General features: G+C 40.8%; 1 protein-coding gene across 4 annotated transcripts in view; it reads left to right on the top strand.

The window, feature by feature from the left end:
* Nucleotides 1–14,761, top strand: part of CLCN4 (chloride voltage-gated channel 4) — a 44,118-nt gene extending 29,357 nt beyond the window's left edge. For all 4 annotated transcript variants that reach the window (XM_069003757.1, XM_069003767.1, XM_069003762.1 and 1 more), the window contains 4 exons: nt 1,036–1,222; nt 4,201–4,599; nt 9,320–9,536; nt 10,891–14,761. In XM_069003757.1, coding sequence (XP_068859858.1) covers nt 1,036–1,222; nt 4,201–4,599; nt 9,320–9,536; nt 10,891–10,981 — 894 coding nt within the window. In that variant the 3' untranslated portion in view covers nt 10,982–14,761. The remainder of the gene's footprint in view (nt 1–1,035; nt 1,223–4,200; nt 4,600–9,319; nt 9,537–10,890) is intronic.
* The last annotated feature ends 6,701 nt before the right edge of the window (nt 14,762–21,462 follow it).

Below are 21,462 nucleotides of genomic sequence, written 5' to 3'. Positions count from 1 at the left end.
ATTTATCCTATATATTTAAAATCTGTTAGGAGTAATTACCAGTTTCAACCAGTCTGTAAAAGAACAGACAAAATAGCTTTACCCTCTAAATCTAGAAGACTCAATTGAACTTCATCAGCAATGTTAACACTATATGGTGGGGGCTGTAGCATCTGCTGTTATCAGCCCTAGTGTCTCTGGGCCATGCTGATGAGGTGATTAGTTGAGTTCTCTAGGAAGCTCAAGCTACACTTTCAGACTGAAAAAGATATGACAGGCTTTCCTCTCTGAAAACAACCAAAGCTCCATGCAAGCCCTTGTCATAGATCTGAATTGTCTTCTCCAGCAGGAGTATATCTCCAGCTTGCTGGTTCACTTGACATCTAAAAGTAAATTTTCATTCTCTTTTTTCCCCTCCCTTCTCATTTCAATACTGTTTTCTAATGATTTGTGACTTGTCTGTATAGAAGACGTCAAAGTAATGATTCGTAGAGCTTCTTGGAAAATATATTGTAAACTGAGATGGAGAATTAGCTGCCTCTGAGCAGTCAGCATCCTTTCTCTGAATTTTTATTCTTCATTTGACATTTAATTTAAAATCTGGTCTGATTTAGCCTGAAAAAAAGTAGTAATAAAACCATAAAGTGCTCCATCTGATAGAGGGTGAAATCAAGATATTATTTTTAGTTAAGCCTATGACAGAACCATCAGCAGCTCCTGACTTCCTGCTGAGAAAGCAATAAAGGCAAAGCCAGGAACATCTTGACTTCAAAAGCAAACTATTATTCAGAAACAGCATTTAGCTCCCTAATTCAGTGGGATGCAGCAGGTGAGATTCAAAATTTCTTTAAAAACTGCACTAACATTTTATAAAGCTATCAATACACACGTAGCCACATAAACTCAGTCACTGCAGAAAACTGTGTCAGAGCATGGGGATCAGCACTGTAGGCTGTCATAAGGCTATAGAAACTTGGTTCTCATACTGTTAATAAATTAATTGTTTGATACTGGTCATTTTTGTCAAGGTCTTCATGTGTCTACATTTCATTCCAGATCCCTTCAGGCCTTTTTATTCCTAGCATGGCTGTTGGAGCCATGGCTGGCAGGATGGTTGGGATTGGAGTGGAGCAGCTGGCATATCACCATCATGACTGGATCATCTTCAGGAACTGGTGCAGACCTGGGGCAGACTGTGTCACACCAGGACTTTATGCTATGGTGGGAGCAGCAGCTTGCTTGGGTACGGTCTCTGCTGGTCACTGGTTTGTGTGTGACCAGCACTGATGTTTGTGGACATGCTTAGGAGGGCCCTGTGTTTGTGTTAGCTGCTGTTTTGGCATTTCTGGGTGCAACAGAGGTTGAAATCAAAATGTGATGGGCTAAAGAATGGGCAGCTCCTTCTACTGGTTGCTCCAGTGATCTGCCAGGTAGTCAGCAACAGAAAATTTGCAGTCATTGATGCCTACTGCTTGAAATCTGCCAAAAAGCACAGAAAAGGAAAGAAAACAATTGAAGTTAGGCTGCAGGTTTCCAAGCAGGAGTATTTTTACTTGCATTTTTTTCATTTGATGTAATGAAATTCACTGTAACTGGACTAAAGCTACTTACTTATTGAGACTCTGCTCTCTCTCAGTGCAGGGAAAAAACATCCCAGTTCTGGCTAAATTTTAAGCTACACAGAGGTAAAAATTCTGGGTCTTATTTTGTCTGTGTGTCACGCTATGATCAACTGAGCTGTATTTTGGTTTTCATTTTGATCATAGGTCAATACTGGATTACACTCAATCAATAGGATTTATTGAATATAACAGCAATGATCTGTTAACTATTAAAGCAAGACCATTGAAGAATACCTCACATATCAAATTTCTAGCCATAGATGCAACAAGAATGTTACAAGCATACCATCTGAACATGTTTTTACCTGATCATATCTTTCCTCTTGTGTACTTGCATATTCTATCTCCTTTTGTTGCTGTTATTGATATCATCATCACTGGATGAAAAAATAGTGGAGAGGCATAACACATGATTAATGTCATTGGGTAGGTTTGAAATGAAAGATGTACTCCAGGAAGAGCTGGAAGTTCAGATTTGGATGCTCATATTGGAAAAGCAGGATCACTTGGGTGATCAATATAGAGGAAGGAAGGGTGGGATTTGCTTGAAAATTTAATGTCTGTAATGTAGATATCAACACCTGAGCTTAACTGTCTTGATACCCCTCACAGTCAAAACAGAAAAATGAGGCATGGGAAAGATCTGTATTATCTGGCAATACACATCTTAAACCAGGCAAATGAACAGATGAATTTGGCCTTAGAAGGGCCTGTTTTTATCTAGAGATTGTAAAGGCAATCTGGATCATCCCTTTGGATTTGAACACCCATAGCAGTGTAGACACATTAAAAAAACTAGGATGAATCTTACTGTCCAAACAAGTAAAGCACTTCCTCTTACCTTAATGTTCATAAAAGAAGTAATACACCAAAATTTGGCTCTGATGTTGCAGTTGATCTGCTAGTCGGCATAGAATTATAGAAGCATAGAATATGCTGAGTTGGAAGGGACCCATCAGGACCATCAAGTCCAAATCCTGACCATGAACAGAACGCCCCAAAAATCACACCATGGGCCTGAGAGCATTGTCCAAATGCCTCTTGAACTCTGTCAGGCTTGGTGCTGTGACCACTTCCCTGGGGAGCCTGTTCCAGTGCCCAACCACCCTCTGGGTGAAGAACTTTTTCCTGATATCCAACCTAAACCTCCCTGACTCAGCTTTATGCCATTTCCTTGGGTCCTGTTGCTGGTCACCAGAGTGAAGAGATCAGTGCCTGCCCCTCTGCTTCCCCTTGTGAGAATGTTGTAGACCACAATGGGGTCTCCCCTTAGTCCCCTCCAGGCTGAACAGAACAAGTGACCTCAGCCACTTCTCAAAAGGCTTCCCCTTCAGACACTTCATCATCCTTGTGTCTCTCATTTGGGCGATTTCTAATAGCTTTATGTCTTTTTTTATATTGTGGTGCCCCAAACTGCACACAGGACTCAATGTGAGCTGCAATTTCTTCCTCTTTTAAAAGGTCCAAATTAAGGTGCGGTAGTTTTTAATAGTAGGGTGAGACATACAGTAGAATGGTCACAGCTTGTACTTAGGCTGTTTATTACCAAAACCTATCTTGCCTAAAGTAAGAGATATGGAGTAAGTATTAAATGATCCCTACTCTGGTATGTGCTCTCAGCTTTTCACAGTCAGAAGTTTAAGGCATTCCTCAGATGAAATTCATATCTGGATCATAGTGTTAAGTAATCAACAATCTAATATTTCTATATGCTGCTAGATGAAAAGCATCTTTTAATGACCTGTTTCTGATTTTTCTCATCTAAAACAGTGCTGTATTTTGAGACCTAAAAATAGCAGATTTATTACATTTACCTTTTGAACAGAGGCAAAAAAATGTTACCTAATAATTCAGAGATATATACACACTTGTCCTCAGTTATGTGATTATTTTTATCCTTTAATGTAAACTAAAGGAGCAAGGAGCTTGCTTATTAAATTAATATGGAAAGAATAGATTGAAAAATACAGCTACAACCCTGCCTATGGCTGCGTGCCGGGATGGCCTCAAACCAAGCTGTACACAGTTCAAACTATATTACTATAGTGATATCAAAAGCAAGGGTTTAAGCTATAATACAGCTCTTGCAGTGGCCCTAAGCTGTTTTAAGGTAGGATGTTGTAACCATGTTGTGCCCAAAGATAATGCTCAGCTTTCTCTTCAGTATGACTGCAATAAATAGGCCGGCGTGAAGGCCACTTCTCCACGCTCCTACCTGCCTCAGCCGTGGTACTTAACTGATTCTTGGAGTCATTTTAGAGGGCTAAATAGCAGGGTTCAATTTTACTTTCTCAAGTATCCATTAAAGCTGATTTTTTTTGGTGTCCTTTCTGGTTTTAAAGCTCTGTCTTTTAGCGTTCATTGTTTGCTTTTCAATATTAGCAACTTTGGCATGAGCAAGTTCACTCAACCTTTTTGATGAAAATTGCAGTAGATGAAAAATACCTTTCTTCAGTGAAATAAGGCTAAAAGTATAAGGACAAAGTACTCAGCATAAATAATTACATGCTTTTTTGAGCGTAAGGCTCAGAATTATAAATGAGTTCCTTAGTATGTATACCAGCACCGAGAGAAACTTGAGTCTTTTCCTTGTTGGCAGGTGGTGTTACTCGAATGACAGTCTCTCTGGTGGTGATTATGTTTGAGCTAACTGGAGGCCTGGAGTACATTGTACCTCTTATGGCTGCAGCTGTCACAAGCAAGTGGGTGGCAGATGCCTTTGGAAAAGAAGGGATCTATGAAGCTCACATTCATCTGAATGGCTACCCCTTCCTGGATGTGAAGGATGAGTTCACCCACCGAACCCTGGCAACTGACGTGATGAGACCCAGGCGGGGCGAAGCTCCTCTCTCTGTTCTGACACAGGACAGCATGACGGTGGAGGATGTTGAGACCCTTATCAAAGAGACTGATTACAATGGCTTTCCAGTGGTGGTTTCAAAAGACTCGGAGAGACTCATTGGGTTTGCACAGAGACGAGAGCTGATCCTTGCAATAAGTAAGTAGAGTATCAGTGTGCAAAAGTTTGATTTTGAAAGGAGTTTTTATAAGATAGCAGATTAGCAGTGTTATTCACCTTGAAGAATGGATAAACAAGAACCAAATCTAACTTTTTCTTCAAATATGACTTTTACTGGTTGCTAGGACCTGGAAGCTTTTCTATTCCATCATACCACCTGGTAGCATTTTGTGGGCTTGACCCTTGTGGGTTTTATTTTACTCAAAACAGGAAAATAAAATTCTTCTAGAGACTACAGAGAGAAACTCAGCTCATAGGGCCAGAGTTTTTGTCAGAACCAGATCAAAAGCCAGTGCAGTGCTCAGCTTCTTTCAGTCTCCATGGGCTGCCAGAGGTGGCTGGGGCAGTCATGAACTTTTGTCACCCAGTGATGAAATGCCCTGTGCTTCTTTCTGTTGCTCTGTCTCAGTTTTTCCTCACATGCAGCCTTTTAGTGCTACAGGTGGAAAGCTTTTCAGGGGACAGTGTTTTTTGGTAAAAATGGCTGAATTTTGTCTGGCATCCAGCGGAGAGCTGGCTGGTTGCCTGAGAGTCCGAATCCAGATAATTAAAGATTTTGACTGTCATGTCCTTTCCTGGTTGATCCGATGACTAAGTGGGGATTGAAGAACAGGTATATTGGATGAAAGCAAGTGTTCCCACCTTTTCTGGACTCAGGGCATCCAGAACTGCAGAGGTCTGCAAGGCTGGCCCATTGTCTGCTCCCAGTTCTGGCACTCCTGTGGTGTTGAGGGCCAGCTGGGCAGGCAGGCAAGATGCCATCTGGACATGGTTGCCTTGTACTTTGCAGGGGAGTGGAATGTCTGGTATATCCAAATCTCCTTGACTTGAAATTATTCTTCTCTGCATGGTCTTGTTTCATCCCTGTTATTCAGGCACCTTTAAAAAGCTGTTGTCTTGGATGGAAATTCATGTATTTTTCAGACAAGAAAATTAATAAATGGAAAATCTGGGGTTTTTTTGAAGGTCAAGTTCCAGCTCACTTCCCACAAAGCTAAAACAAAAAATTGAAAAAACAGTGGTCTTTAAAGCACATGTTTTAGATATATTTAGCCTACCCTGGGTCTGTCTTTTACACTGCCCATGCCATGTCATGGCTTTAACACTTGGTGCCTTCCAAAGTTAATAGTCTTTTGCACCTCCTTTTCAGGAAGGTATGTCAGTGGGAAAATTGCATGGACTGAAGATGCAGAGCCCTCACTTTAAAACCAGAAAGATCAGAGGCTGCTTGAAGCCAGTCAAAGAACTTTGAGGAACTGAGTCTTTTGATTCAGGTCATAAATGGCAGTGTGGCCGAATGGTCTTGCCAGAAGATGTGAGGAAGTGTCCAGCTATGAACTGATCACAAAGAAATCAGTTAAAATTAAACTCAGTAAACATTTAGATCAAAATGCTTTCCTGTTCAAAAATTGTTGCTTTGACAACTGCATTTTTCAGAGCAAAAGGTACTGTCTCCTGATTAGTTCTAATTAAGAGCATCTTTCATAGGAAATGAGACAGAACTTAGATTTAAAATCAAATTGTTATTTTGTTATGTAAGTTTTCCTAAAATCCTCAGCCATCAGTGACCTTTGGTGGCCCTTTTCCCCTTGGGCTGAGTGTGAGTGCTGTCATTCTGTGCTGACACTATGATAAATGGTTAATCTTTCCAGTATGGTTTGTGTCCTTTTGACTTAAACTCTCGACTTGGTTTTGAAAGACACAGGATATGGTTCCAGTACAGGGCAGGGCAAGCCATGCTAGCAGCCTTTTGATTGCTAATCCTCTTTCTCTGAAGTTGCTTTGCCTGAATTTCAGAAGTTGTTACTGCTCATCATCACCACAAGGGTAGCTAATGTGTTCTGAACTGCTACCTCATCTTGCTTCATGATTGTGATCATACACCAAGTTTCCTTAAGCCATAAAATTACTTACCAAGAGATAAACATCACACATCGTGAAGCATCTCTTATTCACCTGTTCAGGGTCACCTGCTCAGCCTGACAGAGGTGCTGGAGTTACATCTCTGAACAGCATAAGCCCCATCTGTGCAGCACTTCAGCCAGGGAATGAGGTCTTATGAAAAGCAGAGTCAGGCCCACTCCAGTATCTCTCCTTTCACCAGTATCTCTTTTCTCATGGCATTGTGCCCTGCAGAAGGCTTCCTCAGTTTGAACTAGCTCTGGTACCTCTACATAAGAGCACTTTGCACTTCATAGAGACATGGTTTCAACCAAGAATTTCAGCTCCTTTCTCAGGCCCAATTAATTGTGCATCAGCAGTATGGTGGTCCAGCGAATACTCGGGGGAAGTACTCCAATTCTCTCACACATCTGCCTTCTTGGATGAAGTCAACAGCTGCTGAATCTTGCATCAAATACCTGCTCCCACACAGCTATCTGCCTCCTGATTTACCCCTACATAATTTCTTTCTTAGTGAGTGGAGCACTGAGCATGCTCTAGAAATGCATCAATTACCTGTCAAGTGAATGGCAATGCCATTTCCAATTGCTCAGAAGCATCCTCAGGAGCATTGTGTCCTTCCACTGATCCTTGTTGAGTAGGTAGGCAGGTGAGGTGGCAGAGTCACCCTCTGGGAAGAGGTGTCTACATTTTGTATGACACCTACTTTATGATCTTACAGATGGGAGTTTTTGACATTTTAAAGCTTTTCTTAAATTTAGCCAGCTGCAGAGGCACCATACAAAAGGCAGAGCCTTGGACAATAGCCAGGTGGCCTGCATGATACACTTTTTCCAGTGTGGAATTGAGAGATCAACATAGTTGATATAGGCTGTGAAATGTGAACCCCTGAATATGAGAGGCTGTTTCACATTTGGGAGAATTAATTCACTCTCTAGCTATGACAAGAGCCTTCTGCATAGATTACTCTGTAAAACCAGACGTTGTAATCCATTTGCTTTGCTCTTTCTGTTAATCTGTATCTGTTTTTCTTACCCACTGACTGCAGAAATGATCTGGTCTTCTGTTGCACCTTTACTCTCACTCCCCCATCCAGTGAGACTGCATACAAAATCAACCATTTTTCTGATGCCACTGAATTTACTCCGTAGTACTACATCATTCAAATTTCTCTAGAGAGGTGTTTGACATGGAAGAGTGAAATCATGGCTTTGGCTAATCACTGTTGTTCAGGGTCATTGCTGCCTTGGGAACAGCAGTGTGGTAACCAAAATGCTTGGCCCTATTTCTTAGGGTGCAGCTTTGGGAAGGAAATACCTAGCTGTCAAAGGTTTTTATCAAAGGGTGGGAGTTACCTTCAGTTTGATTAATGTTACCTCTTAGCACAGATCATATATATCAAAGAACTATGCAGGCATATTCACACTTGAAATTAGATGTATAAATTGAAGCAAGCTGAGACAAAACTAACATCGTTCCTGTAAATTGCAATAGGGCCTGTAATATGTGGGGTGAGAAGGTTGAGAATCATATACTGTACTGATATTAGGTTTGAGCCAGCACTGCACCAGTTCCAGAAATATTACAAGGCAATGATCATTAAATGTAAAAAGGAATTGCAGCTGGAACATGTTGGAAACCATCACTGTCTACACATTACAAGTCACAGGAGCAGGTTTCTGCACTCTGATTGATGGCAGAGAGTTCCAAGAATATTTACATATGCTTTGAGTATGAGTTGCTATACCTCTCAAGAACAGAAGCAACCTATGTTAATTGAAGGTAATAATTTAACTATTTCCAAGAATTTATTAAAAAAAAAAAAAGAGAGAAAAAGAGTTAAACCTTCAGAGCCAAACACATTATATGTTTATTCAGGGGAGAAGAAAGTTGTCTGTCATTTGGAAATGTGTCTCATATAATGTTTATGCCCTGTAGTGTTGAGTAGAGATGAGGTAAACACTACAAAGAAAATAAACTACTCCAATGGTAAGTATTTTTCTTGGAGCATACTTTAAGTGAAAGACTTACACTGATCATGTAAACTCCAGATGTAGTGTGATGTTCACTTTGTAGTTTGATCAAAGTATCAATGATAGCTTTTGAACTTTTGAAAGAGGTCACATATGTGCTGTTTACCTCTATATTTTTTCCTTCCTTTACTATTTTGAATTACTATTAGTAGGAAGCTAATTTCTTTTTCCTTTTAAAAATCTAGATATACAAACTATTTAAGGCATTAACTGTAAGCCCACAAAATTTACCCTGCATGCCAGAGAGGTGTGATGGTCTAGAACAACATCCACACTGCCCCCGGATCCCTGGAATGTGAATTTGTCTTTCCCCAGCTTTGTGTTCATAAATCCATTCACCATGTCCACATTTTCCCAACTCCACTGAAATGTTTTGCTCCAAGCCAGCTGGGATCTTACACAGCTGTTGACTCCACTCCTTCAGCCATGTAATAAAGTTTCTGTTGTGTTTCTCACTATGGAGGAAATTACATACAGTCATTTGAATTTGACAGAAATTGGATTAGTGAAGTTTGTGAATGCAATGAGCTGCATATTTATTCAGAAAAGCACTATCCCAACCAAGGACAAGTATGTGTCTGTAAAAATACCACTTACATTTGCTTTGAGGGAGCAATGTCTCAAGGAAATTGAAGTTTCTTCAATAGTCCGAATTTCTGTGACTTCAGTACGTTGAAGACAAAAACAAACCTTGCTTTCCAAAGGAAGAATTTTTTTATTATCAAGCTTAATTCACTATCTACACCAATCTTTATGTTGCACAGAGAATGCAAGACAGCGTCAGGATGGTGTGGTGAGCAACTCCATCGTGTACTTCACCGAAGACCCCCCAGAACTGCCACCCAACAGTCCCCATCCCCTGAAACTGCGGCGTATTCTCAACCTGAGCCCTTTCACTGTCACTGACCACACACCAATGGAGACTGTGGTAGATATTTTCCGAAAACTTGGGCTCCGGCAGTGTCTGGTCACTCGCAGTGGGTGAGTAGTTGACAGTCAAGTGAATATTTTAATTTTGTCTTACTTTGTGAATGGATGAATAAGGGAACCTCGCCTATGTCTTTCCAGGGCAGCAAAAGAAGTCAGACTTGGAACCAAAACGGTGCTTGCAGGGTGTTATATTTCATTCTGTTCTCCCAAATCCTTAGTGTATTCTCATTTAGATAAATACAAAATAAACTGTTCTGACTTCCACTATCATGCAGTTTTCAGCAGAGGCAGATCTGGCAAGCAGTATTGCTTGCTAAGAATGTGCCTGTTTTGAGACATCCAACTAGACTAGATGTTTGTGAAGACTGTGATAAAGGTGTCACTGGAGGAAAATTAATCTGTTCAACTTTCTTTGCTGGATAATGGAAAGGTGTATAAACCAAAGGCCCTAAAATAACAGCTGAAGGAGGTGGGCAAACATGAAATTAGGAGAATAAAAAGCTGTACCATGTGGACTAGAAATAAAATCCCATAGTTCCAATGAAATTTGAGCTATTGGAGCATCATGGCTCATCCCAGGATCTAGTGATAGCAGGATAGCCAAAACCAGAGCCATCACTTCCAAATGTGGAAGACTAGAATTTATTCTTCTGTTAAAAAGCCTTTTTGTTATTCAAAAATATTGCATCAGTTGTTACTATCAATGCAGTATTCTCAGCATTAAGAAAATAAGAACCATTATTGGGATTCAGATTTAGATTCTGATTTTAGGTGCCTAGATCTTGAGTTTTAGATCTTATGTAAAACTAAAGGTTGAAAAACTATTAACAAAGACATGGTTTCAAAATTGAGTGCCTAATGGTCTTCAAGGACTGGAAGTAAAAGCCCTTGAAAACTGAGGGTTATGAAATTTTTGACTCTTGGGGCCAGACATCCCATAGGCCTCATCTTTCTTGACAGATGTAATTCATTTAGGTTCTCATAAATGAGAAATTATCATTTAAATTTGAAGGAATTATGCTGTCAGAGTGAGAATTTCAGAAATCCTTACTTTGTGTATTACCAAGCACTGATGCTTTGGGTTTGACTGCTGGTCCTCTGCAGCCTGAGCCTAAGGAAACTTATTATTTTGTTGTATGAAGTGTTAGCTGTTGTAGCTCCTCACTCAGTCATGTTCCCAACAAAAAGAGGTAACAAGCCAAAGTATTCCACTTCATTATCATGGCTGGGGTTGTAGAAATACATGAGGTGAGAATACTTTTATAAAAAGATAATAATTGGGGAGTAGATGAGATGGACAGTACTGTATGGAAGCACTCACAAAATGTCCCTGCAGCTGAACAAGGAAAAAACCTGGATGATATATGAGAAGATTGTTGACCTTTCGTTTCCTTTTCTCCTATAGGAGGTTGCTGGGTATCATAACTAAAAAGGATGTATTAAGACATATGGCTCAAATGGCAAACCAGGACCCTGAATCTATCATGTTTAACTAGACTGGTAAAGAAGAAGAAAGTAACCCCAAAGGAATCCCTTCTAGATTAACACAAAGGCTGTGTTTGGTGTTTCATCTTGCTTAAAAAGAAAAAGGTAATGTATATGAGGAATGGCCTGATATGCCTCTGAAAGAGGGAGTAGATGCAGGACAGCACTTATTTCATGAGGAAGGCAGTTTAGAAGCTCTGAGCAGCTGCAGACATCAAGCTGTGTTTCCTTAATGAGATTCCCAACAGCTCAATTGGAGTGCTGGTGGGCGTAAGCGATGCGGTGCTCAGAGAGACAAAGAGGCAGGAGCACCAGTGGGAGGCATCAAGGTCACAGTAACTCATGAGGCAGGTGTGAAGAGTAGCAGACACTGTTTATGTACAAACTGCTAAGAGATATAAAGGTTTGTGTTCCAAGCCAGAGAGTGTAGATGAGTAATGTCAGTTGCTTTTGTTACTGGAATCATGGCTATTTGCTACTGAGTTATACCATTTTCATGATGGACAAAAATTGTCATATTTTTAAATGAAAGATTTTGTCATCTTCATTTATTTTGTAAATGTTTAATGAATCAAGACTGGAGTTAAGTCTTAGAGAAAAGAGTAAGAGTATGCCTCAACTCACTTTAAAATGTAGTGTCCCTTGCTCCCTGCTTTAGTCTTTTGAATTTTTTACTGCTTAGCATTTCTGTCAACCAGCTTCCCCTTATTAATGTTAAAATGGGATTTATTTGTAAGAATTTATTATCTCTCTATGCAATTTTGCATACAAGTACTGTAAAATTTAGTATTTTGTGGTTTGCTGTGGTAACTGGAAAAAACAGAAGCCCATAAAATAGTTTTCAAAAGCACTAAAAGGACAGTGGTATCCATCTCTCATCAGTGTTAGTGGCAAGAGATTGAATCCGTCACCTGTCTTCCCTTGTGTACATCACCATTTTTCACAAACGAATGAAATTCTGCATTGATTCATGGTTCTCCACTTAGATACTTTTTGTTACTGCTCTTTCTTGGCATTTGTCTGCACCTGCCAAGAGATTGCTGAAATCAATTTAACAGTCATGGACACTTAATCGTAAGAGATCTACTTTTTATGCACCTGTCAGTCATAGGACTGTGGAATCCGTCTCCACAACACTGTGGCTGGATGAGATCAGAGGGACTGAGAATACAAATGATCACAGGAAAGCTTTATCTGTTTGCACCAAGAACACAGGATTTAACAGACCCTGGTAGAGACCTCTAAGTCACTCAGGTAAAAATGCTAAATTTTCCTAAACCCTTGTTCTGGTCCTATGTGACATACAGAGAGTCAACCCTTTAGTCAATACTGCTATCAGTAACAGAATACCAAATTGTACTCTCTGTAACACATAATTCACACTGCCCAGGGTTTGCTTTATAGATGTAAATTTAAGGATTGAAAAAGGTTGCATTCTAACTTAGATGCCCTGAATCCCCTTCAGACCTCCTGGTGCCTTCATTTAGGCATCTAAGACCTCTGGTGTTTTTGTTCAAATTCACACAGATAACTGGTGGTGTTCAGATGGTCCCCATGGACAGAGATGAGCAGTGTCCTTTCATGCCAGAACAGCCTGTTGCTTACTGCAGCCCAAAACCATTCTGTTGATCTATCATGTAGGCAATGTGCATGATTATTGTGTCCCTGAACTGACAACCACTCAGGTGCACCCTGAGTTAGATGCTGAAGCTATATGTCACAAATTCCTTCTCTTATCTCCAGTGACCCTGCTTCCTTCTGGCATGTGTCCCACTACAGTCACATGGAGTATGGCCTGAATTGCTGAAGTAAAAGAAACGGAAGTAAAGGGATAATTTTAATCTGTTAAGTACTCCACTTAACAATGGTGTTTGCACCAGACTGACATAAATATACGTAGCTCTGGCCAAAGCCCATGTATACTTTTTGTTAACTGAACAGCTGCAGTACAATGCATTATTAAAGGAATATTGTTAAAACTATGTAAACTATAGAACTGAGCAACCCCTTTCTTCTGAAAATAGGAAATACAACATAATGTGGTTATTTCTTATGTTTTTCTGTCAAGCTGTCAGCAGCCAAACTCATAAAAAACCAACCAAGTCTACAACAAAGCCTGTAAGCACTAGATTTCCTCATTTGAGCCGAGATGCCATCATAAAATCAGTTCATTCCCACTAAATCCAAGTGCGGCTTGATACAATTGTCAGTTTCTACCCATAACTTCTAGAATTTAAGCGATTTAGACTAAGCTAAATAGGCTGAATTTTGAGAGCAATCTCATTCTTGGATTAAAACTGTATGACCATGTTCTACTTTTCCATGTTTGCTAACAGGAACCAATATAGTGTATCAACACTGAAAACCATTATCATTTTGTGAGAAAAAGATGTGGAGTTGCCTAACTGAGGTTAAGCTGGCTATGAATACAAATTTACGTGTGTACTGACTTGGATTATGAGGTTAAACTCAGTCTGTGGTTATGCATGGGCATAAACTTGTGTGGTTAAGTCCCGTTAATACCCAGAGGGCTGATTAACTGAAACCAAGTCACCCCTGTGATAGCTTGTTGCCTTGCCTTATTAGCCCACTTAGGAGGAGCCCTTGGGGCTTAAAAACAGGATCCAGAAAATCAACATGGTGGTTTGCAGCAAACAACAGAAGGAATTGAGATTTATGTAGTTGTTGGGGTGCAGTTTGACCCTGGACTATCACCCAAGTAAAAGGCAGATAAATGGGTGTACAGCTCTCTTCTATCAAACACATTCCTTTCTAGATGGAAAGTTTTAAATACCTAAGGGGTCAAGGGAAAAACCTTTGGGCATGTAACCATGTAGGGCTGCTCCTTGTTCCAGTTTCTGTTCAAAATATGTTAAACCCTTCAGAGCAGGGGCTGCTATCTGGCTGTCTAGAAATGGCACTCTCATGGCTAACTTCAGCTGCTTGGTGTTATCATCAAGGCTGGGGCTGGTGCTAGAATGACATGGAGGGCTTTGAAACAGGACAGACTTTGCTAATTAGAAAACTTCCTCCATGCCACAGCCTTTATTGCTCTTCCCACTGGTGTCTGAAAGGGAACACCCTTAATATAAATTAATAACATGCTTGTCTCAAAAAATGCAGTTATGATGTAATGATTTAATTTATTTTCCCATAACAAGGCCATTATCACGCACTGTTTGCCATCTGTATTCCAAAATTTGTCTCGGAAGGTACTGAATAGACTCTAAGAGGCATAGCTCTCAGGCTTAACTATTTATTTGAATTTGTAGAGCTCAAGATAGTAATGTAGCGTTATCAATCTGAGTTATGTAAGTATCTTAGTATATACTGCTGACTTTATGCAACCTCAGTTCAGTCCTTCAAGCTGTTGGCTTTGAAAAATGCCCAACTAAACTAAACAGGAAAATAAAAATCTTTGAATGATGCAGGTTCAGTATTGTACCTTTGTTTTGCATGAACTGTGTTCAGTTACATTCAGCTTCTGATGTGTACTTGAAGCAATCTGTACCAGAAAATTTAATAATAAAGTACAGAAATGGATGACATTAGACAGACCCTTTGGCTGTCCCAGGATACTAACTATTAATTCTTATGCTTTGAAGAAGCAGAAAAAGAATGTTTAAGAATTACAGGAGACTCACTGATTCCGTGTTGGAATGACACTATATTTATGACTATAGTTTTGCTTTGGTTCTGTTGTCTTTTTGGTTTTTTGTTTTCTTGGTTTGTTTTTTTTTTTTTAAATTGTAGAAAACAGTGTATATGTTGCACCTTATAAAAAACAATGTTTGGACTCTATTTTTTAAATAAAACTGACTTACAGTACTGGAAACATTTCTTGGGCATCTTATTAATTAGAGAAGTATTTCACTTAATGTCTGTATAATTTTTATGTTTCCTTTTCTCAGTTTTACGGATAACTCAAGCCTGAGTTCTAGAGATCTAGGATATCCAATTCAGTTATGGGTTAGGTAATATTAAGAAGGGAGTTAGTAAAGTTCAGTGGACTTCAGAGAATCAGCCTTGAAAGCTGGCTATTTTATTTTCAGAGAAAAAATGTTTTTTCTTCAGCATCATAAATACCTTAGAAAACTAAAAAGATAAGAAAAATGATTTATCTAACCAGGTTATTCTGTCTACAATAATCATTAAACTTTAACACTAGGTGTTGCAAACTCCCTATGATAGAATTTTTGTATATATTTTTCAGTTGTACTTTAACTCAGAGCTAAGATCAAAGACTGAAAATGACAGGTTCAATCATCCCTATTTAATTGGATGAGATATACCCTAAAGCTCTGTCAGAGGCTAAATTCTAGGTAGTAGCAAAGAATATGGGCTTGATCCTGATCAACATACTAACTAAAATGAACATGTCAGCAATATCCTAGTTCAAGTTAAGTGACTCATTTCAGAAGCTGGTGTTGGGAGTCCCACAGCCTTCAACTCATTCCATGGATTGCTATGCCCTTAACAAAACCCAAAACACACACCAAAAAGCCAGGAGTCATCAGGCATGCAGCAACTTTAATAAGTAGTAAGAATTCCTGTAGTTTGCATTTGGTCATGGGGGTCTGAACTTTAGACCTACCTGTCATCACTTGTGATGGCACAGCTGGGAAATGGAATAGAACGTGTTGAGAGGAATTCAGCACTGCCCTGGTGCAGCTGTGCTCCACATATCCTGGCCTATCCTCCATTCATCCAAACCAAGCAGCCCGTTTCCATCCATGTGCCTTCTTGCTCCTTTAGGGGCAGCTCTTCCTCCACATGTATTTCCTACAAGCTGTATCATTCCCTCACACTGTTCTGCTCCTCTGCTCCAAATGTGATCTTGTTTCCAGCTCCTGTCTGCTGTGGTGGCCTACTAAGCACAATCTCACAGACACTGTATCCAAAATAAGAAAGTGCATCTCTGGTGGAAGGCCTCCACTTGTGGCAGGTGGGATTTTGCATTGCTCCTTCCTGGAGGACACAGCAAACACGGTGTTGCTGGAATGCTGCATTGAGTTTTTTGATTGGTTTTTGGCTTGCTATCTGTTAGGATCTGGTTACTGAGTTGTCTCTGCATGAATTAAGGTGCAAAGGAGACCTTATGCCAAAGTCAATAGTACAGATTTTATTTAACAGTAAATGTCAAGTAGAGAGAGATAGAAATGGGGGGGAAGGAGGGGGGACGTGGCCAGGCAGGGAAGAGAAAGAGAGTGTGAGAGAGAGATTAAGCAAAGATGCCAGCACCACATGGAATCCTGCAGTGTCCTGCTGGACCTTCTTCACCATTGTCTGCTCAGTGGTGGGGGTTCCCAGGTGTTCTTCTGGAGGTTCCACTTTTATACAGTCCAAGTCCTGGGTATCCATGAGGCGTGAGTGCTGTCCCAACCCGGCATGGGGTGGCATGTGTGGAAGCTGCTTCCTTTCTCACAGTTTGCCTTGGTGGGAGTTTTTGTCCAGATAGTAACCTAGATCTGCCTCACCAGGCCTGGCACCTTCCTGTTGTTGCTGTCTGCACTTTTCCCACAGTTTGCACAGTGGAATTTTGTCCAGTGTGTTCATTCCAAACTTTCACCTCCTCTTAGGTCTGGTATTAATGCCTTCCTGTTTGCCATCTGTGCTTAAGCTCCTTTTTTGGTGGCTTCTCCTGTGGGAACTTTCTTGTTTGACAGTATTTGAGACTGTTTATTTTGCTTCTCCAGATCCTCACACTATCTTAATGAAATGTCAAAAAGAAGGACTTTTGAGAAAAATAGCTGCTGCATTTCAGAGATCAGTCTAGTATGTTCACCATCTCACCAGTAACTAGTGACTTCCCAGTGAAGTCAATCTAGAGCTGGGATGTGACTGTGAGAACTGTATCCTGAAGCAGTTAAGGGCTCTTAGGCAGAATGAGACAGGAACTGCTGACCTGTAGCTGCAGCATTTGGTTAACTTTCCATCCCTCCTTTAACCTTACTGTATTCTGAGCATAATTAATATTCTCAGTTTGAACTCATTATAAGCACTGTTTTAGCACAGTTAATGATTCAACCCTTGCTATCTTTCAGAATTATCTTGTATAGTCAGGATTAAAATAATCTGAGTGTTCCTACTGGCTTTCCCCAGCCACAGCAGGTAACTGGTTAGGAAGACATTACCATATGTAACAGCCAGATTGGGGAGAGTTAGTATTTGGCACTTCAGCTGTGTTTCATTTGAGAAATGATTGTGCAGCCTGAACAATCAGTGCACAGCTCTCTGTGGGGATTTGCAAAGCCTGATGATTTGTTCCTGGCTTGCACAGCATTCAGAGCAATGTTTGTCGCCAGCTGATATTACATAGCCTTCAAATTAACCAGTCTTTCTTAATCCACAAAGATTCAGTAAAGGGCACAGAAAAAAACGTGCAGATTGCTTAGGAAACTAGACAGTCAACTATATTAGCTAGGAAGAGCTGCTTTATTGTCTCAAAGTTATGTCCAGAGAGGCATCTCACTCTCAGGAGAACCATCCCCAGTGAAGGGTTCACTGGCTGGTCTCATGACTGGGGAGAGTAATACCTAAAATGTAAAATCATATCTGTTTGTATTGACTACAACCAATGATATTGGTTTTTTTTCTGAATGTATCTAAAAGACAACTTTTTGCCTTTTTGAAGTAAGCTCACTGTTTCTACAGTTGCTAGTGAGAACTGGACTGTGGCCATGCACAATTTGATATGGAGTGCTGCAGGACTAGTGCATTAAATGCTAGTTGAGTGTTTCTCCTTTGATAAATGCAGTAAAAGGAGTGGCTGCCATAATTGTGCCATGCCAAATAATTAAAATAATTAAATAATTCCAAATAATTAAAAAGTGAGATGAACTGTAGTTCTCCGCTTCTAAAGATTCCCAACAAGGAAGATTGAAAGGTTATGAAGCCTTATGATTTATAAAATATATTTGTGTTTGGATTATTACCAGAGTTGCAATTTGCCTAAAGACAAATTTTACTTACCTAACTCTCAGATCATGTGACCATTAGAATTCAAAATTTCTGAATGATGTACAGGGGGCAACCAGACTCTTGAAGTCCTCAAGCCTGGAAGAGAGAGAGACACCTAAGCTCTACTGTGCTGCAGGGATGAGGGAGAGGACACAAAGTCTACCAAAGGCTCCAAAATGGCCCTGGTCAGCAGTGAAATTCAGGAAAAAAACACAGTATGTGCCATCACCAGCCCTTCCCTTTTTCACAGTAGTCTCATGGTTAGAAACTCTTTGGATCTTGTAGGGCTGGGATCCAGTTTTAATATTAAGTAAATGTCCCTGCAATACAGGTCCTGTAGGTGTTGATTTAAGTGCAGCTTGCTAAGTTACCCTAGTGCCGCTCCTCCTTTGCTAACTGCTGCTCTGGTGGGCCTTCTGCCAACCCAGAAGCAGCATTGTCCTAAAAGGGACATTTGTAGACTTCTATTTAAAGATAACTCAGCTAGCTATCCTGAATCACATTGAGATGCAGATTCTGTACCTAAATTGTTATAGGAAGCGTAGGCTTCTGTTTATACTCTCATATTTAGGATATTGGGATGTTCATCACATTTTTAGGCCTTGCTGTAGCCTTTGCTTCATGTAAGTGAAGTTAAAATCTAACAACCATTTGTCCCTGACCAGAATATTTAGCCATCTTCTATGCAGTCACTGCTTGAGATCAATTATCATTTAGATTATTGTACTAATTCATGATTTGTAATCTCTGATATTTAAGCACCTTTTTAATAATATTTATTTATCCAATTAACTAATTCAAATGGTACCATGATTAGAGGTAGAACAAAGGTATGAATAGTCTGCTGGAAGATTTTCCACATTATAGATAATTAACATTGACTCTGAGCTCTGTTTTGGCCATGTCTTCACTTTTAAGGAACACTACTACAAAGCACTAGTCACAGGAACACAAGGAATGAATCATAATCTCCTCTGCACCTCTTCTTTCCAAGCCTGCGGGAACGTACATGAAACAATTCCTTTTCTCTCTGTCAAGCCAGGTTTTGGCAATAGAAATCTCTGCACAGTTGATGGCTACGGCAACTCCTGTTTAGTAAATCTCTCCATGTCAGACTGCTTCCTTCCAGATAAACAGGCACCATTCCAGGAGTACCAGTTTTCCTTCTGCATGAGAAGAACCAGGTAGGGCAGGTAACTACCACCTCCATCCCCTCCTCCTTTTCTCACTTCACTGTTTTCCTCCTCATTCAGTCCCAACCCATTCTGCCTCTTTGTTGCAGCTTTTTTGTTATAATGCAAGAACCCCCCAAAAAATCAACACATCTGCTCTTTCTGTTCACACAGGACTTCTGCACAGAATGCAAATTTGCCAGCAACAAAGTCAGTAGCTAAGATACAGTCTAGTTACCAGCATTATTTCCACCAAATAAATATTCAGTGCTCATGAATTGTAAAAGACAAGCAGTTGAGGGACCAGAACCAGGGACCAGCTTGATCATCTGATGGCCTGGTACGTACAGACCACAGTAACATATACTGCCTTATTTGCTCTTTTTCTGGCTCCATGTTAGAATACTGCCTTCTTACTGTTCAATTTTCAACAACATAGAGGACAGGAGGAGTTGTTCCTTTGCCAAGATCCACTTTTTTCTCAGGATAATGCCCCATTCATGAGACTGTGAAGTTTTTTGCCTCTCTTCCTGAAGCTTTTTCATTCTTCATGAACATATACATTAGTCCAGGGATGAAAGCAGCCTTCTTAGCAGTGGTTACATTTGCCCACTGGATGGAGAGGCAAGAACTGAACCCAAGGCTCCTGCCTCCTGTCTAATCTCCCTGCTGAAGCCATGAGGATTTTATGTTAAGAGAAGTAAGTCTGTGTGTGCAGGGAAAGAAGGGAATTGTGAGAAGTAGTTGGTGTAAGTGCCAAACTCAGAAACTGTGAGATGGACATTCAGCCCAGGATAACCTCTGAAGCAGCAAAGTGGAATGCACATCCATCCTCCATATTTCTCACATCTCCACTGAGATGATCAGCTCCTGCAGTTCCTGTTTTAGGTGTCCAGAGTGACACCAGATATCACATAAGATGTGTAGGATGTGTGAGGTCTTCACATCCACCTATTGACTCTGACCATCCTCTCCAGTGTGAAAACCTGCAGTAGCTGTGATTGATTGTTTGATTGATTGATTGATTGATTGATTGACAGAAGGAGTATTTTAGTAAGACTAAAATATTTGCCTGTGGCAAAGGGGCTCCAGCATGGAACATGTGTGGCTGCCTGGTGACCAGCCCCTCACAGGCAAATTTGAGATCAACTCTCCTGTGGATCACACAATGTGGCTCCACAAAAGGGTGAGCCCTCTCTTTCCACCCCTTACAGAAGTTTAGTCTTTTTAAATGGAGAGTTGCAACTCACTATTGGCACAAGGTAGGGGACAAGAAACAAGTGGTTGACCCTTTCTACTCTTGTCCCTACCCAAGTAGTGCCTTCCTCTGTACTCCCTCAGCAATACATCTGGGTACTCATTCATGTGGTGTCAGCACAAAGACACTTGAGCAAAGCCCAGTCTGCACCACTCCTTTCCTTCAAACTATGGGCAGTCCAAGCCCTGCACACAGAAGCAGCAAGTGCTCTTCTCTACCTGGTGACACTCAAACAGCAGTTGGAGCAGCAGTGCAGACATCCCCTTCCCAGCAGAGCTGGAGGCCACTGCCACCACTACCTCCTCCCATCTTCATTGTCCTGGCGCTGTAGGGCTCTGGGAGCAGGAATGCACAGAGGAAAAAGGTGGAGAACTGCAATACTTGGCTGATGATCCACCCTGTTGGGACTGACTTTTAAGGTGGTCCTCAGAAGTTCTGGCTGGCCTCTTCCTTCCCACTGCTCCCTTCTGCTAAGCTCACAGTTGGTCTGGGGGGAAGTATTCAGTGAGTAACTGCATCACGCTGCACAGCCACACCAGGAAATGCAGTTAGCTTTTCTACAGATGCACAAAGTCTGCCTTTCTCAGATCAATGGAAAACCAAATCCATGGTTTGTGTCTACCACAACTCCATGTGCACTGAGCACAAAAGGCTGGCAGTTTATCACAGCAGCCAGCCATGGTCTAGCCTCATATCTTTCCTGCACTGACAAGAGGGCCCCATGGTTTTCCTTACACTTAAATTTTCTATGAACTTCAAAGAGAAGATATTATCAGTTATGAGAGTGTTCAAGTACTGGAGGACACTTGAGAAAGGCCAGCATCCTCATGTGATAAGGAGAGCTCTAAGTGCCACACAGGCACTCTGTGCTGCCTCTGAACCAGCAAACAACATTTCGGGTACACCTGCACCCTGCTGGGGCAAACACTCACCGAGGGCTAATGGCTTTAAACTGAAAGACAGGAGGTTTAGACTAGATATTAGGAAGAAATTCTTTACTGTGAGGGTAGAGCGGCACTGGAACAGGTTTCCCAGAGAAGGTGTGATTGCCTCATCACTGGAAATGTTCAAGGCCTGATTGAATGGGACTTTGAGCAATCTG

The sequence above is a fragment of the Aphelocoma coerulescens genome, chromosome 1, assembly GCF_041296385.1.
Source record: "Aphelocoma coerulescens isolate FSJ_1873_10779 chromosome 1, UR_Acoe_1.0, whole genome shotgun sequence".
NCBI lineage: Eukaryota > Metazoa > Chordata > Aves > Passeriformes > Corvidae > Aphelocoma > Aphelocoma coerulescens.
Note: the sequence above shows the minus strand (reverse complement) of the source record. Positions and strands in the feature narration are given on the sequence as shown.